Raw genomic sequence first — 26,909 nt, forward strand, 5'->3', positions numbered from 1 at the left:
CTATATTGTATTCTGACAATAAAGTAAGCTAGAGAAGAAAATGTTAAGAAAATCATAAGGAACCATATATACCATATATGTTAACTAACTAGAATTTAAATAAAAACTTGAAATAAGGGGAAAAAAAACATAAGAGAAAATACAGTACTATACTGTATTTATCAGAAAAAATCTGCATATAAGTGGACCCCACGCAATTCAAACCTGTGTTGTTCAAGGGTCAGCTGCAGTCTGTGATTGTTTGCATGTATTTCTGTGTATGTGCTTTAGAAGTAGGATACACAGCATTCATAGTTACTGGCTTGCTACCTCCAAGCCTGTTCTTAGTCCAATGACCTGGAGTTATTTAGTAAAGAACCGGAAATATATTCTGACAACAGCTTTTTGGACTCTTTTGCAAATCCTATGAGGATATACTACATAGGCTTGGTGATCAGAAATGGGTCAGGTGAGATACCATCAAGTCCAGTGTTGTTTTGCCAGAACGACCTGCAGAAAAATAAATCTCCCTGAATTAGATGGAAGTCACAGTCTTCATTCTGTTCTGTTTTGGTCATAAGAAAACTCCATGTAAGTTATTTATTTTGTCTGGGCTTAAGTTTACTCTCTATAAAATAGAGGGTGAAAGTAGTCTGTCCCATCATGATAGCTCATTAAGAATTAAATGAGATATTATAAGTGAAAATGTCTAGATTTTGAAAATAAAAGTCTCTCGATTTATATGTTCTTCATAGTGAGTGGAGAGGCAGTTAAGAAGACTCTAAACAAATAACCAGTTACAGTTTAGTCCCACACCAGATTCCCATATCTCTTCCAGATCATCCTGCAGTCTCTGTTGCTGTTTTCTGTAATTCATAAAGATTTCCTCAGACCTTCCACCGTCTCCGTTTTCTACCCTTTCAGCCGTTGCCATTATCTTGTGGCTTTGGATGTAGAAAACCTGTTGGATTTACCTTTGAAGCTAGGATTCAGGCCCAGTGTGAAATTAGGCAGGATTCAGAAGGCAAGGCAGGTGTGCTTACACTTGCGTTATCCCAGGACCCTCCTATAATGGTAACCCTCAAGTGAGGGTATGTGAGCCCTTCAGAGAACAACAAAACACTTTGAAAAGAAAATCGTGCTGTCCTGGGTGTTCCAGAGCTTCCCATACTGGCCCCCTTCCGGCACCATTCCTTTCTGCAATCCCACCCCACTGTCAGCCCTGGCACGTAGTCTCACGAACATGCCACCTGCCTTTCTCTCTCTCTCTCTGGCCCCATCCTTTGGCTGCTCAGTTTATTTTTTCCACATCCTCACCCTCTTCCAGTTCCAAGCTAAATAACCCTCACAGATGGCTTGTTCCATCAGAGCTGTTTAAGAACACAGGACAGTGAACTGGGGTCCAGAAGGAGCTGCCAAAGCCCAAGGCTGCCCTTCCTACAGAGGTCCAAGACAACTTTGTCATCAGCTCTTTAGAAGTCCATGGACAGTGAGCAGAAAGGCTGGCAGGTTGGGTGGTGGAATATCTCTTTAACAGTATAATCCTCTAGCAGCTAGCAACTAGTTCTCACTTAGATTTACAAGTCAGAACCTGGAGCCGGATACATTGCATACTCCATTTTCCACAGAAGACAGAGCACTTTGTAGTTGGCATTTCTCCCCCACTTTTTTACAGCATGGAAACCCAACAGGAAATGGCAGTCCCATTTGTGTTTTGGATCGTGGTTTGAGTCCTTACTGAACCTCTTTGTGAACTCCTGGAGAGGTCTAGACCCCTGCCCTGCCTGACCTGAAGGGCAGTATTCCCAGCTGTCAGCACATCCTTGGGAAGAGGGTGAACTTCAGACGCCTATTAGAAATCCTGCAGATGAGAGGAGACCCAGAATTTCACTATTTCTTTCCTGTCAGCAAGGACATGTAAGTTTCCTGTCTGCCTTGTCATCAGCTTTGGAACACTTTTCTCCTACATCCCTTCGTGCATGCAATGGTCTGTAAGCTTCTGCCCCCATTCATTATCCCAGCACCCTCCTTCCCTCTGTCCTAATCAGATGGGTCTGGTTAATTTTGCCCTCATGACAAGACAGCCTTTTCCTCATCCTCACAGTTATTCCTGTGGGACATAAAACCTCTCTGATCATGGTCTCCCTCTCTTTTCCCTTCCTTCTCTGTCCCCCTCTAACTGTACCCTTTGTAAGTCAGTTCCTCTGAGGTCACTGAGGAAGGGCAGTCTGTGCCATTTGCCACTATAGGAGTCTCTTTTTCCTCGGTAAGCAGAGTTCCCTTGAGAGACCCCTTCCCTTCCTCTGCTGAAAGCCATGTTGGCGGCTTCTCTGCCTGAACTCAGGCATAACGGGGCAGGGAACAATGGCATGTGTGTAGCGTCCTGGCTAGACAAAGGGAAGTTAACTCTTAGCCAGAGAGAGCAGACAGTTGAGGAGGCTTCCCCCGAAAAGAAGAGAGAAGGCAAGGAAAGACAAAATTCTGTGGCAGGGCGGTACTCCCGGAGAACTCGGGCAGAAATCAGCATCTCCTCCCTAAGCCTGATCTTTCGACTGAGAACCAAATTATTGCTCTGTCTCTTCTCTGCCTTCACGTCTTGCTCCAAGACCAAGAGCTGCCAGATGAACAACACACCCTGTTGCTTGCACAGTGAAAGTGTCTCAGGCCAATGGATTCGTGGAGCCTTGGGGTGCCAGGTGGAAGGAGACGACTTTGATTTCCTTTTTCTTGTCCCCATGCTCCCTGGTGGACTTGCCTCTTTACAGTACATCCAGAGTTCAAGACTGTGTAGTACAGAGAACTTGGGGGCACTCATATGTAGGTCTTAAGTTGGCACCCAGCAGTGACTAGTTTCCCATATCCATTCATTTCATCAACTGACCGGCTAAGGTCTTGCCCCTACTGTGTCCAGAGAAATGGAATTAATCTGAAGGATGTAACTCCTTTTAAGACGGGTACGCTGAGAAATGTTAAATTGCATTACCTTTATTCTTGCCTATGGCTTAACCAAGCATCCGTTTGGTTTGTGTTCATCTGAACGCAGCCTCATCAGAACTGTTTATTTTGTCCTGGGATTGGGCCTTTGGGCTGCTGCTGAGCGGGGCTGGGGGTGGGAGGCATCCCTTAGTGAAAAGGACTTGAACTTAAGTCCTCTTCCCCAAAAGTACCATTTCCTTCTAAGAGGCTACAAAGTATAATGAACACAGACTTTGGAATAACACGAATCTGGGTTCAAATCCCAGCTTCACCACTTACTAGATGTTCGTTTCCTCTGAGCTTCAGTTTCCTCTTCCTCTTTCTGTCTCAAAGGATTACTGTGATAGTCAAATGAAATAACATAATGCCTGGCAACCAGCAGTTACCAGTTCATCTCCACCGCAGCTTTCCCAGTACAATGGGATATTTCAGCCACTGGGAAGCTGTGGGCAGTGAAAATTGCAGAGGAAGTAAAATGCCGACTTGTTCTACATGTTGCTACCCTGAACCTCCCTGATGGGTTTCTTGCATGCTCATGAGTTTTTGCTTCTAGAATGTGCCCTACCCTGAGTTTGTATTCTGATCTCCAGAGACCACTTCTTACCTCTTTGCCCCTTGACTTTTCTTAAAGGGCCCTTCTTGGCTTTGGATCTGGCGAGAAGTTAGCCAGAAAGCTTGCCCTCCGCCTCCCGTGGGGAGGCTCGTAGTTTTGGCTCATACCCTCCAAGTGGCCTGGAGAGAGTTACAGGGTGTCGGAGATGGCCATGGGAAAGAAATGGCTCACAAAAAGATGACGGTGTGTGAGCCAGCAGCTCCCCACTGCCTGCTGGAGCAAAAGCTCAGTGAGGCCGCCGACAAGAGTCTTCAGAACACTAAACAGGTGATTAAAACATCAGTATGAGTCTTTCCAAACTTCACAGAAAGCCAAAAACTTAGTTTGGACACCAACAGAAATTTTCCGCTCTGGAGCTTTATAAACTGGTCTGCTGTTTCTTCCTCTGCTCTGTGGCCAGAGGGGAGCTCTGTGCTAATGATTCCATAAAACCCTCCAAGTCTTCCTGAGTGGCTTATCATATGAGAAGAGCCGATACCACCTTTTTCCATCATGAGTTGTCTCTAGCCTCTCACTGTTAGTTCAGATTCTGAAGCTTCAGCCCTTCTGAGAAGGCCAAGCCCAACTCTTGGCACTGACCCCTGTGACAGAGCTGAACTCCAGCATCAAGGTCAGTGGCAGAACTGTCTTTCCTCTCCTCCTTTCCAAGATGACTGCCCAGAATCATAGAAACGTTTAAGAATGGAAAGAGACCTTCAGAATCATCTGCATTTTGCAAACAAGCTTCAGTAAGTTAGCCAAGATCACATGAGTTAGGAAAGCATGAAGTGAACTTTCCTCTAGACCCTGCTCTCCCCAGACTCATGCCATGTCAGCCGCCTGTGGGAAGAGTGCCTCACCCAAAGGAGGTCAGTCTTCAAGCAGTGAGCATGAAGAGACTGCCCGCTCTGAGTTCCTGTACGAAATCAGACTTTTCCCCTTGCGGGGATTGTGAGAATCTCTGCCTGAAGCACAGGTAGACCTTCTGGGTTCATAGAGAGCTGCGGGCAGTTGGAACGCTGGTTACGAGCAGAGGCACACGGGTGGGTGCGGAGCAAATAGGGGATGCGGATTAAAGAGTACACTTACCATGAGGAGCCCTGAATAACATACACGGTATTGTTGAATTACTGTACTATACACCTAAACTAATGTAACACTGTGTTAACTATAGGGTAATTAAAATTAAAACCTTGATTACAAAAAAAGAGCAGAGGCACATTTTAGCTCCTCCATTTACTAGTTGTATAGCCTTGAGCAAGTTACTTCTCTGTGCCTTGGTTTCCTCGTCTGTAAAATTGACATGATGACAGCACCTGCTTCATGGGGCCGTGGGGATTAGAGGAGTTGTGTATGGACCGTATCTGGCACGGTGCCTGGCATGTAGCAGCCGTTCACTAAGCGTTAGCTGTAGCTGTCAGGGTGAAGGAAGCACGCAGCGGATTTTGTTGTTATGGCTAAAGCCCTGTGGCATAAAGCTGTCCCGGGAAGTGGCTCTGGTGAGGGGGCATGAACACAAGGCTAGGAACTCCTTTCATCTGGCTTCACATCTCATTTAATTTACTCAAGTTTCAGTTTCTTCTTCTCTATAATCAGTACCTGAATGTAATAGTAGCTGCTTCAGAGTCACCTGGCTGGCTCAGTCAGAGGAGCGTGCAGCTCTTGATCCTGGGGTTGTGAGTGTAGAGATTACTTGAAAGTAGAACCTTTAAATAATAACAATAACAACAACAACAACTGCTTCCGGGGCACCTGGAGGCTCGGTCAGTTAAGCATCCAACTCGACTCTGGCTCAGGTCATGATCTCATGGTCCATGGGGACTTCCTGTAGTCTTCCACCCTTTAAAGCACTGACTCTCAAACTTCAGTGTTCGCTTATTTAGAGTACACATTCCAAGCCCCTATCCCTAGAAACACTAATTTAGTGCAAAGTGGAATCCAGGAGTATGCATTTTTAACAGACTCACTATGTGATTTTGATGCAGGTGGTGGTTTTGTTTTGGGGTTTTTGTTGTTTTTTTTTTTAATGTTTATTTTTGAGAGAGAGACAGAGCAAGAGCTGGGGAGGGGCAGAGAGAGGGAGACGCAGGATCCGAAGCACATTCTAGGCTCCGGGCTATCAGCACAGAGCCCAACACAGGGCTCGAACCCACAAACTGCAGGATCATGACCTGAGCTTGTCAGACCCTTAACCGACTGAGCCACCCAGGCGCCCAAGATGCAGGTGGTTTTTAAAAACGCTTTTAGTGTTGGGTGCCTGGGTGGCTCAGTTGATTAAGGCTCTGACCACCTCAGGTCATGATCTCACAGTTCATGAGTTCGAGTCTCACATCAAGTGAGCTCTAGCCCTGCTTTGGGTGAGCCCCACTTCTCCCTCTTTCTCTCACTTTCCCTCTCTCTCTCTGACCCTCACTCACTTGCGCTCTCTCTCTCTCTGTCTCTCAAAAAAAATGCTTTTTAGTGTTTAGAGGTATAGAAAAGGGAACTGATATTTATTGAATTTCTTCTGCATCCCAGACATTTACCTTACTTACACCTTATCTCAAACTATGGATGGACTTTAGTTAGTTAGCTTTAGTTAGCCACGCTTGAGGCATGGGCCATGTGTAAGATTCAGGACTCTGGGTGTAGAATCTGAAAATACAACTTAAAGTGGCTTTCTACCTCAGCCCTAATCTCAGAATTTCTGTGTGCCATATTTTTAATATGCCATGAGGATTCTTGAGATATGGCTGCAGTTTTTTTTCTCAGAGCACCACATTGGTGCTTTGAAGAACTTAGGTCTTACCCCTTGCTGAGGTGTGTTATACCCTGTCCAGGGGCAACAGCCTCTAGTTAAGACAAGGCAAAACGTGCCCAGAGCTTGGCTTGTTGTGGTATCTTATTTCAAACCCAAAACTCAGTAGGCAACCTGTCAAAAGAGAGTACCTGTGTTTTATTGAGCCCAAACCTCCACAGGGAGCACTATCCAAAGCAGAGAGTAGCATCTCTGAGTTTATCCAGGGTGTCTGTGTTGCACAACACAGAGTATGACTCACATATTGTACAGTGTGGCTGTCTCCCATCTGTGATCATGTCATCCACACTATCCACGTACTCAGTGTGTGTTAGATGCTACAGATAGATTTTTCTTTAAATGTGTGTGTGTGTGTGTGTGTGTGTGTGTGTGTGTGTGTGTGTGTGTGTACAAATTATGGTGCCTACCTTCAGGAATCTTACTTAGGGGAGAAAACAGGACAGACTGATGGGAGAAAGATACTGAGAAGCATTAACAAATCAACAGATCAGATTTGTAGATGTCATGAATTTGAGAGGGAACACATTCTCAGGTGACAAATGTAGGATCCAAATAAAACTTGATAGGTTACAATGAAAGAAGTAAATAACAAGATGAAATCAACTAGGAATAAAGGTAGAATCCTACCTTATCCAAAAAGTCAGCTGCACATAGCAAGTAGCACGCAGCGCAATCATAAGTAAACGGGGTTTTTTTAATAGCATGGGGAGGCCTCAGTGAAGGAATGTTTAAAAGGGAACAGTGGAGGACTTGCACTTAGTGGGGGGAGAGATTATTTAGCCATTTATGTGGAAACACTTTGGGGATTTGTTGATTAAAAAGCTCACAATGTGTCCTTAGTACAAGGTGGTGAACAAGAAAACCAGTACAGTTTTGGCCTCAATTCATAGGACGGAGGTATCCAGAATGGAACAAGGAGGAGATGTTCCGTCTGTTTTCAGCTGCCGGCTCACACGTGGGCACTCGCTCTCAAAGACACATTAGTCTCAGTGAAAGTCTTGGTGAAAGAATAAGCAGGATGTTGAGACAGTTGAAGTGAAGAGCAGTTGAAGGAAGTGGGGCTGTTCAGCCTAGGGAAGGTATAATACAATCGACTTCAAACCATCCGAGGCCAGTCAGGTAGAAGCAGAATTTGGGGGTTTTTATGTGGCCCCCGGGAACAGAATTAGAAGCACCAGGAGGCAAATTTGGGCTTAAAAGAGATAGACGTTTCTACCAATTAGAAAAGTCCAAAAATGGAATGGGCTCCCTGGTAGAAAATGAACCCCCTTGTAGAGTCAGAATAGTAACAGACCTCTCATACAGCGTCGTCAATACTGGAAGATAACAGGAAAAACAAAGAAATCCATTAAGTAGGTAACAATAAAAATTACTCCCACGTTTCTTAAGCATTTGATGGTTTTAAATCCACAGTCTTGAATCCTCCCCACTTGAAATATTCAGGAAAGGGTTGGATCACTGGGAGATGATATGGAGGAGGTTCCGGTTGTGGCAGCGTGGCTCTGAAAGACAGGCGACTCTTCGTGGAAGCAGTACACATGCTGAGGGCTGCTAGTGAGGTCAGAGAAGGTGAATGAAGTGTTGGCCTAGGCTACAGGTGCTGAAGGGACCACCTGTGGACTTGGGAGAGTTAGCATAGGTTGCTGTGGAATCCCTCTCTAGTTGAAAGTTCTGTGAGGTCAAGGATGGCGTCTGCCTTGTTCTCCCTTATGTGCCCAAAATGTCTAACACATAGTAGAGCCTTAGGAAAAATGTGTGGGCGGTGGGCTGGCACATTGAGTAAGACTTCTTAAGAAAGACTTTGTATCAAACATAAAGGAAGACGAGGGAATGAACTGATTGAATAACAGCAAAACCTCAGAGGTGCAAAAGGGAGCCAACAGCATATGGGGGGATATCAAACAGGGTTGCCTGGGGCCTTGAATTGAGGATTAGGGAATAATAGCAAGAAGGGAGAGTGGTGATACACAGTGGGGAGGGGACGGTGGGTGGCAGAGGGCTCAGACAAGTCAGGGAAAGCGTTAAGAGAGATCGGGATTTCATCTAGTAGTGAGGCTGAGCCCGAGGGAATTAATTCTCCATCCTGACTTCCTGAGGACCCGTCACCTAAAAGGGATAAAGGAGCGCTGTGCCAGGTCTCCTGGGGCTGTTTCTTCCTCCTCCTTGAGGGAAGAGGAATGAGGATTCTGCCACCCTGCGTGCTGCAGGTCATAAGGCCAGGGTGACGGATTTCTCTCTTAGGACAGAGGCAGAGAGTCTTCCATATACCTGATCTGAATGTGACCCACCACCCACTGGAGCCACCGGGGACTTTGTTTTCTACTGAATCCTCAGGGCCTGGAACAGTGCCTAATGCACACAGTAGGCATTTAGAAAATATTTGTTGAATTGACTGTTGACTAAGTGTGTCGAGTGCTGCAGATATCTCAGAGAGGGTATTCTCCCCCACACACGTGAAGTAAAACTAGGAACAAATTTGGTGAAGGAACCTGAACACAAACCTAAAGGGTGGTCTCCTGATCCTGGCCATCTGGAAGCAAATAAGAATGTAGCTCAGCGTAACTGGAGCCCAAGATAAGTGCTCCTAGCCCAGAACTAACTGGCAATGTAGAAACAGACTGCATGCGGGTATTTGCAGACTGAGACAGACATGAGGACTTTCATCCCCAGGGGCTGAGCTTGTAGCCTCCCCTGCTGGTTCAGTAAGTGAGGGCCCCAGCGCCTGTGTTCCAGGTTTCAGACCAGCTGAAGCCAGCCAGACCTGAAAGGCTTGTGTTGGCAGTGCCAGTATCCGCCCCTGACTCCTGCCGATGTGGGTGGCTGCTCTCAGAGCACTCTGCAGGGGAAGCGGATTGGACTGCAGCCCAAGCTACTGCTGCCTATAGTTTGCTCTCTGCAACGGGCTCATGTTGAGAATGCACCTTGCTCGTACAGCCGGAGCTCAGAGCTCTAGAAAAGAATAGTTTCTTTCCACGAGGGAACCGTTGGAGAAGAGCAAGCTGTACTTTACACAGGAAAATCCAGACTCCTCTCTCTGGCTTTGTTCAGAATTCCAAGCTCAGGAAATTCAGGTGGGTAGAAAATGCCACATTGGGGATTTTCTCATCATTTCTTTTGTATTGAGGAACCTGGAGCAAGGATCCAGCTGGGTCTCATTTAAGGAGGATAGTGCTAAAAAGACAAAGCCACCACACAACCCCAGTATGAAGTAGCTAGATGGACAAGGCAGTCTTGATATTCAGTACAGGATTTTAGTTCTGTTGTGTGCACTAATGCCTTGTTTATCCTAAAGCCCAGGTCCTCGAGGCCTCTCTAGAGTCCCACAGAATGCGTGTCTGTGGTTAGGCCTAAGAATCTCTGTGGAGATTAGGAGGAGGGACAGCTAGAGAGAGGCCAGGCCTTGCTTCCACCAAGTGGCCTACCCAGCAGCCTGGATCCAGCACCTTAGTTCTGAGTAAGATATTCCAGCAGCCTCAACAGCCAGGTGAACATTCCAGAGGAGTGCCAGCCCCATGTTTCCTTCTTCATTACCTCTGAGTCTGGCTTCCACGCACGTCTGAGCAGAGTGAGGCAGCAAGGAAGAAGAAAAAAGAACAGCCATTCATTAATTGAGCACTTGGCCCGGGCACCTTGCTGAATGTTTGATAATGCATTATCTCTTTTAAACCTCAGAACAACTTGAGCAAACAGAGGCTCAGAGATGCTAAGTAACTTGTCTGTAGACACACAGCTAGGAAGTCGTAGTTAAGACAAGTCTCGCAAGTCTCTCTGACTGTGAAGCCCACGCTCTTGATCAACCCCGTTTATTGCCTCAACTTGCCTCTTTCCAGAATGGACCCGTTGTTTCTACTGTATTTATCTTCTCAGTGCCAGGGTATGCTCCACAATTCTGTTCCCTCGACTCTCCCTCCAGGGTGAACATAATCTGCCTCCCAGTAGCCAGGTACCTGCACCTTTTGGAATATAGCCAGGGTATGCTCCACAATTCTGTTCCCTCGACTCTCCCTCCAGGGTGAACATAATCTGCCTCCCAGTAGCCAGGTACCTGCACCTTTTGGAATATACAGTAAGACTATTAGGGTAGCCTCTTCCCTGTCCCTGAAGTCTTCTACCTAACCATTTTCCAGTTCCCACCCATCCCTCTCTAGGAGACTTCAGGGCAGTGCAGGGGTGCAACTGCACACACGCACACACACGCACACACACACAGTAGAGGTGGGTGTGGCGAGCGGCTGCCATACCACTCTGAACAGGCATCTGCGTGTTGTCAGCCGATGGGTAGCGCCCCCCATTGCCTCCACTGTGAAAAAAACACAGCTGTTGGGACCAGACATGTGGAATGGGGTGACTGCTGTGGGCTGGTCGACGATGTTAACATCTCATTTTGTGATTCATTGACCTCTCAACTAACACAGACTAACCATATAGGACTAAGGAGTGCTGGGTCTGGACATTGGGATCGAAAGTGACTGCAAGAGAGGCCTGCATTTAGCTGCGTTGCATAGAAATGGGGCCCCGCTGCAGCAGGGATAGGGAAATGGTGAAGTGCTGAGTGACTCCCTTGACAGTGTGCCCAGGGCTTTTCAGGTTATGTGTCTAGCACAGGGACCCGTGCCTCTTCTCCCTCTGCCCCCTTTGTCATTCAGCACCTGCACAGGTTCTTCCTTTCTTTCCCCTCTGACCCGCCACCATCTCTCATAGTCCAGTACCAATTCACTCTGATTCAGGTAGGCTGCGAATGTCTGTCTCCCCATCGTAAGCTACTCCCTGTGTCTTCAGAGTGAATGTGCATCCTTATGGCCAGCTCCCTCCTGCCTCTGGAGTCCGCTCCCTGCCTGGAAACCCCTCCCTCTAGGAATGTGAATGAACCACTTCCTCTGTCCTCCCAGCTCCAGAGGATTCCCTGTGTCTGAACTTTCATTGGCAGGCCTCTTTGTAGGCTGACCCACCCTTGGCCACTACAGAATTGTCCTTCCCACCCTGTAGTCTCCTGTGAGGGTGAGTCGTGAATAACCAGAGGTTCCCAGTTTGTGAAAACGCTTTAGTCTGACTTTAGCTTCTTGTAGCCAATCTGTAGGCTTGGCTTATTAAAGATGATAATTAACCCATTGCTAATTGACCTCAGAAGCCAGCCAAACAGCCTATATTCACCAGCCTTGGTGGTGGATTTGCAGGCTATTTTAAGCTTTCTTAATAATCTCCGCAAGACTTCACTTTCTGTCTGCATCTTATTTGCTCTAAGGACATTCTGTAAAATTAACAAGCTATAAAATTTGATTGAAGGTTTCAACAAATGTGAGAATAATTGGCTCCATTTAGAGAAACAAGAAAAACAACCTGTAAACTTCAGTTTGTAGAGGAAAACCCATGTGATTTTTTCTCTTTAACCAGAGGAGCAGTAGCAAGCAGGACTTTTTAAGACCAGAAAAAAATAGAGAACTGGCTGATAGTACAGGTTTAAATTCTGGTTCCCCCAAACCAAGAGTTCAGAAAAAAGAAACTACAAAATCAAACCAGCCCCTGTTGTGCTTGTGCCTTCCAAGAGGCCCGTTTGGAGATAACAGGGACCCCAATAAAGATGGAGTGAGTGCCTCATTCCCTAGAACTTGCATCCAGAGGCCTGGTTCTCAGAGCTCTCTTGGCTACACGGGCGCAGGGAAGGGAGGAGTGTTCTCCTTTCTCTGTGGCAGCTCTGAGGTGTTGAGTCTTGCAACTCAGAGGACATCAGTCAGTCTGTGGTACCTGGTGCTCAGTTCCTTTTCTCTGTCTGTCGCCCTCCCCCACAGTCCATAAGACAGATCTCTTTTTCTGTTCCTTCCAGGGCATCTCTGCCCAGGCCGGGCTTGTCTCCTGCCAAGTGGCTGTAGAACACTCCATTCCTTGCTTATCAACCCCACCTAAGGTACCCCAGACCAGTAGCTCGGTCTGCCTTCCCTCTTCTCTCTTGACCTAGAGGTTTCTTCCTGCTTTCCACAAGACCTAACTTTCCACATAGCTCCAAGCTCCACTTACCCCATGCATGCTCTCATTATACCTCTAAGGAACTGAGCCTGTGACAGGACAGACTCCTGTGTGGCCTTGCCACATCTTGCTTTCAGTCCTCCTTTCTGCTTGGTTCTTTGCGTGTGGACCTGATCCAGTGATAACCGGAGCCCTGAAGCTAGAGGTTTCAGTTCCCACTGGTGGGGCACGCTGCCTCAGATGGTTTTCAGGGGAACGGAAAGGGGCTTTCTCTGGGCGCCTTTCTTTTAGCTCTTCCCTGACCTAAAACCCCAGTTTTCTTTTCAAAGCTGACTAGAGTGATTTGTGTGAGACACTTTGTCCATCAGTGTTGGAGTTCCTGGTAATCTCCTACACAGTGAGTCTCCCTCCAGAAGGGCCAGAACTGCTACTGAGAAGGTGCTGGGTCCCAGGTTCCCTGGGGTAGTCCCTGGCCAGCAGCCCTTTTACTTACCTCTAGCCTGTTAACAGCCCATGACAGAGGCCTCCCCTGCCCAGCTCTGTCTCCTCTAGAGAATCTAGAGTTTGCCCAGAGCTGCAATGTACAGGCCGCTTACATTCTGTGTTTTTCATTGATATAGAACGGAAAAATGTACTCATGAACAGAGCTGTTGTGAGGATTATGTCATAGACTTCAGCTGGACTCCTTCCTCTCCAAGCAGGGAGCCCAGCTTTAACCCCTGTCCTACCAGGAAGTCCTTCTTGGCCAGCCAAAGAGCATCTTGGAGTTGGCTCTTTATGGGTGGTTCGAAGGGCTTCTTCCATCACGGTGTCCCTTATTAACCACATTTAAACTTTTTCCCCAACTCAAGTGCTGGCGTCTTTGTCTGGGAGAATATTCCCATAACCCTCTTGTAAACTACAGGACCAAGAGAACTGTGGTCCTCATTCTGCTGGGCTCATTCCTCTGGCCTTAAAGTGGAATGCTTTACCAGATAGGCCAGAAGGCTGGAGACAGAAGTTTCTCTATGCCCCTGGGCAAGCCCTAGACTTTCTCTCTCAGTTCCCCCATCTACTATATAACTAGAAGCCCATTTCTCACTCACTTTGGAAACCTAAGGAGACAGCACAACCTTGGCTGTCCTCCCTGCTAGTTGGATTGCAAAGGAGGGAGTTTGCAATTCCAAAAGGCTGGGTAGCTTGTCTCTCTGCAGACACCTAGAATTCTCTTTAGATCTTTTAGTGGCATCTCAGAGATCCCAGTGGATCGAAACCCTTGAGAATCATCCAGGAGTGCCCTCGCCCTAGGGAAGGAACTAACTGGCCATAGCAGACAAAATCCCCAAAGAAACCTTGTTCCTTCTAAACATTAGAGGGACAATCAAAAAAGGGGGTGGGGGGGACACGACACGTCTTTTTGCTTTTGTGTCCGTGTGAATGACAATCCCCACTGATCCCCTAAGGATGTGCTGCAGGCAGACTCAGGATGTCTGCATCCTTGGGGCCCCCCTGCTGTGCCCTGGAAATCCCCATCTCAGGAGTCCCACGTCCATAATGTGCCCTTTCTCCCTCTTGGCCACTAATCACACTTTCTTCCTGAGCCTTTGAGCATGCCACCAAGCCCATGCTGTAAACAGCAGGAACTCTTCTCACTGCCTATCAGCGGGCACACACAGCCATGGACATGCTCTGCTCTTCTGGGCACATTTCTGCTGCATATTCAGCAAGAGTCCTGGCATACTTCTTACCATCCAGGTGATGCCAAGGACCATGGCAAGCTTTTCCTCTGTCTTCCTCTCACCCCTTAACCCCCACCTCCTCTCCATTCACTGGTAGCAGCCTCACACTGAAAAAGGAAAGTCCTGGACCCATTACATAATTCTCCATAGTGCAAGCAGTAGCTGGGGCATAAGGTCAGAGGTCATAGTGGGGTCAGGTGGCTGACACACACTGTAACGACAAGGTGGTTAAAATTAGACCACAGAGAGGAAACTGGCAGTCTTGTGGAAATGCAGAAGTTTCCTCTGCAAGTGAGAGGCTGGGGATGCAGGGAGGCCACTGTGCGTGCTGCCTGCCAGGCCATTACTCACTGCAGCTCTGTTCTTTAATGCTTTTTAGCCCCTGCTTCTGTATTCCTAGCCTTTCTCATGACATGTTTGAACAAACACACGCAGTGGAACCTATGGCTACCTGCCCTGGCCCAAGTCCAGGACCTGGCACCCCAAGTTCAAGATGGCTGTCCTTTCCTAAGCTTTCTCTGGGTAGCTGAGCACCTGTTAAGTCAGCTTCTCAGGTGGAGGTGGTCGAGACTTAGCCTGAGATTCAGGCCTATAACGCTACCAGGGCCATTGGTGAGGGTGAGCAGGGGGCACTCATAGGCAGGGAGAATAGCAGGTTTGGCTGGGAGAGGCAGCAAAGGATAGAGTCACAGAGTTGGAGTCACAGCTGACTGGTGCATCCTGCACTTGCCCTGGCCAGCCAGCTGGCACAGTAGCGCTCAGCTCCACAGTGTCCTAGAAGACTTGGATCACACCTGCCTCATGTTCCCCTGTGCCTGTCGGTCCTTACTGCGAGCCTCCTGTGTGCCCCACTTGCCCTTAGCACCCCCTGGTAGAGAAGCACAAAAAGTGCAAGATGTATCCCTTTGCTACCAGTGGGGTTATTGTCCAGGTGAGGGGCATATGCACCTGTAAAACAAGGAACAAACAAGCAAAGCCAGTCTCCAAGTTTGTACTTTACTATGTGATACAGACGTAGAGGTCCCTTTCGTGGTCTGGAATGGGAAAGCATGGTGGAGGGCACTCTCCAGGGGCTAAGGTTAGTGCTGATGAAGCAGTGATGGCCTTCACCAGTTTCCAAGCTCCAGATCAAGCACTTCCTTGGTACATGCCCTGCCAGTAAGGAGGAAAGGACCCCAGAGGCCAGAGATGAAGAGCAGGGCATGCGAGGGTGCCAGCAATGCAGACGGGTTTACAGGTGAGGACACACCTGTGTGGTCTCACAGGAGAAGGACCCCAGACAGAGTGACTATGGAAACTTCCTCTAAGACACTTACAAATTTGACAATTGCTCAAGATATTGAATTTCATTTCAGCTAAATCAGCCCCAGTTTCTCTGACAGCACTGGCTTGTGTGCTGATGTGGCCACATGGGAGCAGGATGGCGTGGACCCCTGGAGGAGCAGAGCTTTGGTGAAACACCCCCTACCTGCTTTGCCTGTCTCCCTTCTCCTGACAACAATTTCCTGCCTGGCCCCAGTCTCTTGAGCACGAGAAGCTCTTAGGTGGAGCAGGAACCTGTCAGGGGAAGCCTGAAGTGATCTAGCTGAAATGAAACAGCCAAGAAAGCCCTCATCATTCATTTTGCACTCAGGCCAGAAGGGCTCCTCTTGGGAACCGAGAGAGAGGGGAGCCGGGAGGAGAATGGAGTGGCCGTGAGGGTACCAGGAAGCTGTATTCTCTGTGAAAGCCAGTGTTCTGTGCTCCCTCCTTCCTTCTATCAATTAAATGCTAAACTTAGAAGAATCTAGTGTATTCTTTTTTTATATCAGGACCTCAGTAGAAGAAAGGCAAAGCCCAGAGGGCCTTGATCGTGGGGTTGTCTGCTCCCCAGAGATGACCTAAGAGAGGTAGTGGTGCTCTCTTCCTCCAGAGGACCTTGACCTCAACCCCCTTGCCCTGGCCCTCCTTCACAGTCTCACACACGCTCAAACTCCCGCTCGTTCACCCCACAGCCTTGTCGGGTAACTTTGACACACTTGTCACGTGCCCCTCTGCCAGCAAACAGTGCCTGTCATCTTCATCTTCCCTTTCAAAAAATGCTGTTTTGCTTCTCTCCCTCTCGCCCTGTAGGTTATTGCAGCCGACTGCAAAAGGGTCACAGTGCTGAAGTATTTTCTGGAAGCCCTTTGTGGACAAGAAGAGCCTCTGCTGGCATTCAAGGGTGGAAAATATGTGTCAGTGGCACCCGTCCCAGACACCATGGGAAAGGAAATGGGAAGCCAAGAGGGAAAACAACTGGAAGATGAGGTACTATGCGGGGAGAGCCCGCTGTGGCAGAGGGAAGGCTCCCCTCCCCGCCCCCAACCGTGCTCTGCCCATGGCTGCTGCTCTTACCCTGGTTATTTATAACCGCTCACAGCAGTATGGATGTGGACGTGACCAGCCAACTTCTCAAGAGTGCACTCTGCTGGTGCCCCTTCCTGCCAGTCCCACCCCAGTGTCTCCATCTCACTCTGCTACGAGTTCCAGATGCTTCTTTTTAATGTTGCATTGGAGGAGAAGGGAGGGAAAGAAAGAGTTTAATAATGTGCAGCTCGGGAGGCTTAGGAAAGGGAGTTGGGGGTGGGGGGTGTTAGGGTTCAGGCTGAGGATCAAGTTTATAGATGTGTGGAGCTCAGCGCAGCACAGGCCTGAACTCCAGCCTCCAGCACACATACAGGAAGAGCTGACATTGCTGGCCCCGTGTGGAAAATCACCCCCTCCCCCGGCCTACTCTCCCTCCCTCGCTCACTCGCTCCCTCCCTCCCTCCTGCACATCCTGATGTGATTAAGGAATTCTCCTCTTGTTTGTTTGCCCTTGGTTGTTCCTGTAGCCCTTGCTTCACTCCAGACCATGTGTATATGTGTGTGTGTATGCGCGTGCGCACGAGACCGTGTACACACCCCTGCTAAGCCCCACCACCGGTTGCCCTCCTGTCCACGTATGTGTCTTCTTGAGGGGGATTGTTGTCACAGGTCTGTGTGTGCTGGGTTTGTGTGTTAGTTGAAACAGAACTCTGCCGCCGGCTGCCCTGCTGGCTGTGGGTTCTGAGTAAATGTGAGTGTGTGGTGATGCCGGCACATGCATGCGTTTCCTATAGCTGCCAGCTGCCCTGCTGTCTGTCTGGGTGTGGGTAGCTCTGTCTGGGTGTATACACACACACAGTTCACTTATGCCTGAAGGTTGACTCTCCTTTTTTCCTCTGCAGCGTTAAAGACAGAGGAGACTTAGGTGGGAAGGAACGTGGGACTTCAAGAAGGGACGGAAGTGATTGTAGCCAGAGGCCAGGTCACCCGTAGGCCAACACAGTCATTTGGCCCACAGCAGTCTCAAGCGCCTGGTGGAGCAGGGTGGGGTGCAGGGATGAAATCAGCAACAGGCCAGGGAAGCCAGATGTCAGCTGGAAGCTGTCGTTTGTGATCTGAAGCAGTGATAGAGTGGCCACCTTTGGTTCAGAGTCTTCAGAGCAGCAGAGTCTTGGACTGGCTTCATTAGAATAGCTGGAGAACCCCACCCCACCCCTGATGACACAGGGCTCAGCTTCCAGGACAGAGGTGGTTCCAGGGATAAAGCTGAGCCCATGATTCCAGACTCCAGATGAAACCTGGGCAGGGAATAACGGGAAAGAATGAGCTGTCAGTATGGGAGGAGGCGGTGGGTTGCTAAAGCCATCGGGGTGTCCAGGCTTGAGGTGGGACGGAGCATGCCACCCAAGCCCTGGGTGCTGTGCAGGGAAGCATGGGTGGGGCAGCGCCTCAGCCAGCTGTCTCACCCACACTTCAAGGCTGAGGCAGACAGTGGAAAGTAAGCAAGGCCAGCATCCAGGACTGCTGTGAGAGATGTCCTCTGGCCGGTGGAGCCCACAGTACCAAATCCGGTACCAAATCTCACCTCAAGTGAGGCCCGGAGAGAAGGGCACAATGTAAATGCCAAGGGGGGCCTCCTCCACTCTTAGGAGGATCAGACCAGCTCTCCAGGCCCAGAGTTTGGCTGTGCCACTCTCTCTCTCCTTCTAAGGCTTATTGACCAAACAAAGGTTATGACCCACACCATGCTGCCCACTTCTTCCTTTTCCCACGAGCCTCCTGGGTTCCTTTATGTTAGTGGCCCCTGGGAAACCCTGCTTACCCTGGTCTTTGTAATTTCATAACCCCACACTTCCTCGTTTGCTGTGAGAGCTGAGTGAACCTCAGACAAGCCTCACTGACCCCCTTTTGACCTCAGTCAAGCTTACTCCAAGCCCCGTGATAACCCTGTGGATCTCTGATCAGAGCAGGCAGAGGCAGTGTTCCCCCAACAGGTTAGTTAGCCATCCTGTCCCACTGACTCTGGTCCAGGTTAACCTCACGAACAAGGAAGCAAATGTGTAGACCGAGTCTTCCTCCTCATGGCCTGGGCCTCCCAGAAATGAATAGTCTGTGGGTCGTCAGATGCATGGTGACTGTGGACAGCGTCCCAGACCCCTGAGACTTCTTGGATAGTGACAGTTCTAACCCCATCCTGAGACCCCCATCTCTCCCTAAACTGAAAGACTGGATCACTGAAGCTGGTTGGGGGAGGAAGAAGGAGACGGTGATTCTTTGTTTCCTCAGGCATCATTCTTCATGAGCAGAAGAGAGTCCCATTCCTTAGAGATGCTACCAAAACACCTGTCTTCCTGCCCCTAGATTTTGCTCCCAAGACAAAAGTATCACCTATGCACCCACACACTATACCAACCACTTTCAGCCCAAAGAATCCTTCAGAATATCATCTTGAGATGGACAGTTAGAGGAGAGAGCAAGACTCTAATGAACAGGTCCCGGGTGGGCTTAGTGGAAGCCTGAGCCATTCAGGGCTGGTCTGGCCTTACTGTCTAGATTCAAGACCCCAGCCTTGTTGGTAAGAGCACATACTTTGGAGTCTGTCCCACTGGAATTTGAATCCCTGATCTGCCACTTATTACCTTTGACCTTGAGCAAACTGTTTAACTCTCTAAACCTCAGTGTACTCATTTATAAAGAAGGGATGATAGTGACACCTATTTCACAGACCATCGTGAGTATTAAATGAGTTGATACGTGAAAAACACTTAGCCTAGTTATCTGACCAACAATAAGCATTCAGTAAATGGTAGCTGTTATTGTCATAATCATTGTCATTATTATCATCATCTAGTTAGAAACACAGGAATCTTCTCCTACTAAATCACTCCCTGTTACCCATGCTAATGCTGTCCCTCAGAGGACACTGTCTTGGGCAGCTGCATGTTCTCTGCTGACCAAGGTCAGAAGTGAGAGAGTGAGGAATGGAGCCTGGGACCACCCGGGGAGTGGGGGCTTCTGAGAGCTGAGGCTGCAGGCGGGGAGGGGCCATCCCTGGGGAAGGCTCCACCAGCCTGGCAGGAGGCTCCTGAAGCTAGCCAGCCATCTCCTAGCCTGCCCAGACCCGAGAGGGCAGCCGAGCAAGGTCATGTCATGTGAATTCCTGTAATGGGGCTCAGCAGCCCCCACACCGCCAGGCTGTGGTCTTAAAAAGAAACCAGGGCAAGGTCTGCTGAGCTACAGCATCTGCTCCCTGAAGCTATCTCGGGGGCAGGGGAGCTTCCACGCCTAACTCACAGCTCTTGGCCAGAATTGATTCCTATCAGATCGTTAGCAGGAATTAGGTCTAAATTGAGTGGTTCAGCTTTCTCTGTTGTTTTCCCCTTTGGTGATTTCAAAAGGAAAATATGTTCTAAGCAAGACTTGGTGAGTGTGTGCAAAGGAGAATGGAGAGCTGTGTGTATAAGCATGGAAGTATATGTGTGTGTGAGTCACTTCTCCTGTGGACATATGACTCTCCAAGAGGAAAGAGCCTGGAGTGCAAAAGGGAGCAGTTGCTGTAGGGCAAGGTGGCAGCTTCTGTCGACTCCCTCTCTGCCTGAGTTGAAGGAAGCACACACCTTGGGGTCCTTTGTAAGGAAAGGCCATTCTTTCCATGGAGTTGGGAGTGCTAGGAGGACAGAAGGGTGGGGCTGGGAAGGGCCATGGGCTCACAGTCTCCTCTCTCCCCTGGTCTGCTCCACCGCCCAAAGGAGGAGGACGTGGTGATTGAAGACTTTGAGGAAGATTCAGAGGCCGAAGGCAGCGGGGGTGAGGATGACATCAGGGAACTTCGGGCCAAGAAGCTGGCTTTGGCCAGGAAGATAGCCGAGCAGCAGCGTCGCCAAGAAAAGATCCAGGTGGGGCCTGCCTGGGGAGGGTGGTTCCCATCAGGGTGGTGGCTGTGTAGGGCATGGGGGGGGGGGGGGGGAGTGTGAGTCACAAGTAGAGATAAGAAGGACCCTCTCAGGAAGAGACGGTCTTGCAGTGTCCTTACTGGTCCCACCCATTTTCTTTCTCCATCACCAAATTCTGGTAGCATTTTTGGTGCCTGGAGTCTCCCTTCTCGTGGACTCCAAGGCAGAAGCAGGTTCTTCTCAGAGAATCTGCTGAAAGCTTCTTCTCCAGTGATGATCTGTGAATACACACCTACACATATACAGTCTTCCACACAATTTCAGGGTTTCAGAGTCCCCTTAAACCTTATCCAGGCACTCCTGGAGAGGTCATAGGTGCTCTGTTGAGAACACCACTTCTCAGGGAAGAGAATGTCATAGCCACAGTCTGCTTATCTGGATTCCCAGTGTAATGGCTGAGCCCCTCTGGACAGGACACACTAAACCCTCCTGGAGAGAAACCACTTCATCTCCACACACGGTTCCTCCACCATCAGCTCTGCTGTGGACCCATACCTGCACTTGCGGCAAGTTTTTCTCTATGGCTCTCCCAAGTCTGTCCTTTTACACTGTGTAAGCTCACTTCCTCTTATCTGGGGCTCAGGGCAGACAGAGAAGAGCCAGTCGTGTTCCTCCCTTTAAAGACTTTAAAGACCGTAAGCATGGGGAAGCATCGGGCCTCTTTAGGAATGTCTTGTTTCTAGTCCTCGCTTCAGCCGCCCCTTGCCTTTGGCACAGGGCTTAATGTTCTGTGGTCAGGCAGACCTGATCACATTCTGGGCTCCACCACTTACTGGTTTTGTGACTTCGGGGACATTAACTTCTCAGAGCCCGTTTCCCCATCTGTAAGATGTAAGTGGTAGTAGCGCCTGCCTCCTAGAATTGCCGTGAGGCCTACAGGAACCAGTGCGTGTAAAGCGCATAACACAATGAATGGCACAAGGTGTGTGCTCCGTAAGTGGTCACTGTGGCCTGATACTTGTCTAAACACTGACCAGAACTCTGCCCCGGGAAGGGGAATGAATACCATTTGGGATCCGTTGCTCTTGACGTATTCGTGTCCCTTGGCTGCTTGAAATCAAGTGTGTGGTACCTCCTACCAGGTCACTGTCACGGTGTGGCTGCCTCCTCAGCCCTTCTGGGGTCTGTGTGTAACCCTCTGTTGTGGCCTGCAAGGCAGCTTCATCCTCAGGCTGTCTTTCTTCCTGTCCTGTGGTTATTTTCTTCCTCACCGTCAGTCTTCCCAAAGGTTCTGTCTATACTCGCCGCCTCCATGTCCTGACCCTCAACCCAGCAGTTATGGGAACCGTGGTGTCAGAAGTCACCAAGTACCTGTCTTCATCGAGTCTCGATCCCCGTCATACTTGATGTCCCTGTAGCTTTAGGCCCTGAAGCCCCCTTCCTGCAGCCGCAGTCGAGCACAAGCAAGCCCTCTGTTGGCCACACCTCCCTCCTAGGCTTCCTCACCACCATTCTCTTCTTGGCCTCCTCCTTCCTGTCACTTCTTAGTCTCAGTGTGCAGAGTTGGCGCTCAGCAGATATTTGTTCAGTGACTTAATAGACAGTAGCAACTAGACAATCCTCTTAAATTCCTCACTGGCTTTTAACCCCTTCTGCTCATTTATTCCCTTCTCTCCTGTCTGTTCCCATTGCCACAGCTGCTGCTCTAGGCCATGTACTGACTTGGATTAGAGCAGTCAGAGCCCACGCATTGCACAACTCCAGGGGGTGCTGTTTACTCGGTAGTCTGCGAACGTGCCGTCCGCACACCAGGATCCTCGCTGCCTCCAGGGCACCTTACGTGTGGTCATCCTTCTCTTCCCAAAAGAACTGCTCCCCTGCTCAGAAATCATCTGTGCCTCTGCTTCACTAGTAAAATCTAATTCCTTCCTATGGCATTTAAGGTTTTCTTGTCTGTTCCCAGTGTTTTCTCAGCCTCTTCTTCTCTCGCCCGTGAGCCTTACGGGCTGTGTGGCATTGGGCAAATTATTTAACTTCTCTAAAACTGTTTCCTCATCTATGAAACGAAAGTGGTAACAGCACCTACCTCAGAATGACAGTGCGTGTAAAGTGCCTGTCCAGACACTAGTGCCCTTCTGCCCGGACCACAACACTAACCGTCCTCTCCTCTCACTGTCCCCTGACGTGCTCTACCCTGTCCCACTCTCGGGTCTCAGTCCATGCTGTTCCCTCAGACCAGAATACCCTTTTCCTGCTCCACATTTCCTATTACCTGTTGAAACTCTAGTCTTCCTTCAGTCCTCAGATGAAACTTCATCTCCCCAGTGAAGCCTTCCCTGATACCCCTCAGGAGGAATTCATCCCTCTCTGCTCAGTGTTCCTGTGGCACTGATTTATGCTTCATTTCTGAAACTTGTATCATGTCTCGTATTACAGTTATTTCTGGACTTGTTCCCCACCCACCCCACCCCCACTGTTGTACTGTGAACTCCTTAGAAGCAAGTACCATGTCTCCATCTCAGTGTGTAATAAGTGGTAGTGGAGCATCTGCTAGGCTAGGGGTCGGGGGACACAGGACCGAACCAAAGAAGTCCTGCCGCAGAAGGTGCAGGGTGTACAGTGAATGGAGGAGCCAGTGATTTGAGGCGTCAGCGTGCACTGTGGCCAAAGGGAAGTACAGGATGCTGTGGGAGCACATGCCACGGGGACATGGCCTCGTCAAGAGCGCCTTGCTCAGCTTGGCCTCTCCAGCAACAGGCAGTACATTGCAAACCGGAGGTCTTGTATGAATCTTGCTTGACGTCTGGTGCCTGGGGCTGCCCCTGCTCGGGAGCTTTGTTCCCCTGTCACCTCCTTCAGAGCAGGCTGCTCGGGCCTGGGCACCACAGGCCTGCTATGGGCCAGCTGGGGTTTGGGTTGCTGTGGCCCCTTTAAGAACAGGCCCCACATGCACCACTGCTGGCGGCCCTGCCTCCTGTCAGCCTTCTTCCTCCAGCCTCACAGCCACAGGAGGATTTCTCAGCAGAGGAAAAATTCCCCCCTTCCTTCACCCCCCCTTTTAATGCCCGGGGCCCTTCACTTCCATAATTCTTCATTTTCCAGCCTTGAACGTAAGCCAGACACATCTGTCTGGCCATATGCGTGAACCCTGGAGTCTGTGCCGAGGTGGCTGTAAAACAGGGCCGGTGAAGGCCCTTCTGGGAGAGCACACACATGTGTGTGCCCTCGGGCCATTGGCTCCCTGCCCAGAACCACGGGGCTGCAGCACTCCAAACCCATGTTAACCTTTTCTTATTTTTCCTCTTTTTGTTTAATTTAAGGGGGGAAAATCCCAAGGAAAAGGTATAAATTGTCCTGGGAGTGGGGGAGAGGCTCCTAGCTGGAGAGGCCATTATTGTTGGCAGGTACCTGGGTCACACTAATACAATAAGGAAGAGAGGAGCATCGGGTGAATTAAGATTGGAGAGATGGGCTGTAAATTACACTGCTCTGAACTCCATCAGTCTCCAGGGGTGTTAACCGAGAGGTGTAAGGCAAGTCCCCAGCTCCCGGCGCCTTTTACAGATGCAGCAAAACAGGAACCACACATGTTTGGGGAAGGGGATATGAAGATGGAGTTGAAAAAATCCTCCTGGCCCCCATGATGGCTATAAAGTCCAACTGAGATCTGGGGCTGTAGCCACACCCCCACTTCCCTTCTCCCACCTAGACCCCTGGGCCCAAGCTCATCTGTGGGATGGGGGAGGTGAGGCCTAGCCTCCCTCTGCAGCCTGTCCCTCCCCGCTTCCGGCCTTGCACAGAGGCTGGTGAGTGGGGCCGACTGGAGGTCAGAAAAGGGGTGTGGGCAGCTCTCCGGGCCTGTGCAGCTGGAGCCACGGCACCCAGGCAAGTCCCTGAATACTGAGGGGCCAAGACCGCCCACCTGGGACTTTGAGGCCATGCTCTCTGGCTCACCCCAGGCTTTGCCTGTTGCCTGAGACACCTCTTCACATTAGGTCGGTTCTGCCCACCTGGATGCTTTCTGACCGAGTCCTTTTCATTCCCGTTGCCATTCTTGGGAGGTGTCTGGAGACCAGAGTGCCAGGTACATGGTTTGTCTGGGCAATTGGTCTGAGGTGTTTCAGTCCTAATCAGGCCCCTAGGGCTAAGCAGTCACTGAAAATCCGCCTCTAGGCATGAGGCGTGGCCTCTTGGCACCTCATCCTGGCCCTGTGAATCCCCCCCCCCCCCCCCCCGCCCCCCTGCTTCCACGAGGCTTTGCTGTGATTTGTGCTGCTGTCGGGCGGGGTCGGGTTTCCTGAGCAGTTGCAAACATCCCACCTGAAACATAACAGGCTCTTCCTCTGGCCACAGCTATTGTTTCCCTCGGCATTATGGCCACAGTCTTGCTCTGTAGCCAGCAATGACATGTGTTCTGAAAATAGCTTGGCTCCCCTGTCCCCTTCCCGCCCACCCACCCTCCTGAAGATGCAGTCACTCCTTTGTGGTGGCCCCAGGAGTTTCACTCTAAATATAGCTGCGGCCCATTCACACTGCCACCCAGCTGGGGGAGGGTGGTGCTGTGGAACAATGGGGCACACACAGAGCCCCCCACACCTGTATGGAAGCTAGCGGAAGGCAGACACTCAGCCCTGGCTCCTAGCTGTCGGAGGCAGGGTGGGAGCCACTGCACTACCAGGCCAGGGGCACGTTCACGCCAAGGCAGGAAAGCACATCAGCCTGCAGAGCCGGGCAGCCACCCGCCCTACTCAAGCCATTCCAGAGCCCGCTCCAGCTTCTCCACAAGCCGTGGCGCTGGGTCTCCAGTTTGCTGCAGCCACTCTCGCCTCCCTGGCTCCTGCAGCATCCACAAGGTCCCGACCTCCTACAGAATGAACCCATGGGCTGTTGGCTGGAGCAGCACCCTTAGGCTAGTACTGCTTGGAGCAAGCCCAGAGGTGTCATGCTCACCCTGCCACTCCCTCTCCGTCAGGAAAAGGCACACCTCCTGGGCATTCTCAGAACAAGAGAGTTATCAGATAAAATTCAAGTCGGATTAGCCATAAGATGCCCTCCAGCTCTGAGATTCTGTGATTGAGCTCGTGGAGCGAGGTATTGTTGAAGAAACTATAGGAAAAGAAGACCATTCTCTTTGAGCTCTTTACAGTCTAGTTTGAAAATAAAATCAGTCCTCATAAAACTATAAGAAGCAGCAAGCAACTCATCCTGATCATAACTTTTTTGGGTGGTTTTTGGTTTTTGTTTTGGTTTTTTTGTTTGGTTTTTGTTTGGTTTTTGTTTTTTCTGATTGTAACTTTTGAAAAGAAAGCAGGCACACGTTAAGTTCTGTGGCACTGACTGAACATCCAGAGAAGGGATCCTAAACGGAGACTTCCCCATGAGCACCCACCCTACATGACGATGTTTATCATGCCAGGGGTTTACCAGCCCCTGGTGCTGCCTGCTCTCTTTTGATAGCAAATGCAATATCTGCTCCCTTTGGTTTCTGTGGCTCGAGAAGGAACTGCCTGCCTGCACTGTCAGTGGTTATCTCACCAACTATTCCTATTTTTTATTTCATTTCCATTTTTCCATTTTTCATTTTTAAAAAAGCTTTCTATGTCATTAAAGAAAAAAAAGACAATAAGAGTACCATGAGTCTTATCATCTTATCACAGAAGTTAACAACCCTGTCTCGGGGCGCCTGGGTGGCGCAGTCGGTTAAGCGTCCGACTTCAGCCAGGTCACGATCTCGCGGTCCGTGAGTTCGAGCCCCACGTCAGGCGCTGGGCTGATGGCTCAGAGCCTGGAGCCTGTTTCCGATTCTGTGTCTCCCTCTCTCTCTGCCCCTCCCCCGTTCATGCTCTGTCTCTCTCTGTCCCAAAAATAAATGTTGAAAAAAAAATTTTTTTTTTTAATAAAAAAAAAAATAAAAAAAAACAACCCTGTCTCTCTCCCCTCCCCATCTCCAGCTCTGCTCCCGAGTGGTTTCCCCAGATAGTTACCCTCCTGGATAATCTAAGAGGTGAAAAATGGAGCTGGTCAGGAGGAAGGGAAACTGACACTTGTGAGGTTATTAATTCATGTATCAGGCAGTTTCCTAGACACTTTCACATACAAAATGAGCACAGAAATTTGCTGTGGCACAGAACTTCTTGTTTCTGGTGAAGACATTGCTCTGGCCAGAGAGGCCCAGGGATAAATGATTCCATCACCCAGTAGAGGGACGGGAGCAGCCACACTCCCTGTGGAGTCCTAAGCGGAAGGAAGACTTAAGAGGGCCTTCTCTCAATGTGGCTCTGCTTCGTGACTTGGGTTCTTCAAGTTCCACAGCTCCTGTGTGAGCTAATTGCAATACCTTTTATTTGTAATTCTCAGTGTCCCAATTTTCAGTGGGTCAGCATCCCCAAAACATCCCCACAGTCTAGAAGGAACTTAACCTATAAAGAGCCCTTCTCCCAAGCCTGTTAGCTTCCTCATTAGATGTTACTGTGGATTATCTCTTTCCCAGATCCCCACTGCCTTGCTCAAGGATGCTCTCATACCTCAGAGAAAGTTGGCTACTTAGCACCTTCCAGAAACAGAATTGAGTTCTTTTTTTCCTTCCACACTTGATGACAACTCGGTTCCTACTACCACTGGTGTGATTCAAAGTGTCCGTGCTTTCCTTGGGTTCCCAGTTCATT

The 26,909-nt window shown here is 49.6% G+C and overlaps 1 protein-coding gene across 3 annotated transcripts in view; it reads left to right on the forward strand.

Moving 5' to 3' along the window:
• SMG6 (SMG6 nonsense mediated mRNA decay factor) overlaps positions 1 to 26,909 on the forward strand; it is a 230,829-nt gene that overhangs the window by 191,801 nt on the left and 12,119 nt on the right. For all 3 annotated transcript variants that reach the window (XM_025916024.2, XM_086686330.1, XM_086686331.1), the window contains exons 14-15: positions 16,136 to 16,312; positions 20,101 to 20,247. In XM_025916024.2, coding sequence (XP_025771809.1) covers positions 16,136 to 16,312; positions 20,101 to 20,247 — 324 coding nt within the window. The remainder of the gene's footprint in view (positions 1 to 16,135; positions 16,313 to 20,100; positions 20,248 to 26,909) is intronic.

The sequence above is a fragment of the Puma concolor genome, chromosome E1, assembly GCF_028749965.1.
Source record: "Puma concolor isolate L17-30 chromosome E1, mPumCon1.1.hap2, whole genome shotgun sequence".
NCBI lineage: Eukaryota > Metazoa > Chordata > Mammalia > Carnivora > Felidae > Puma > Puma concolor.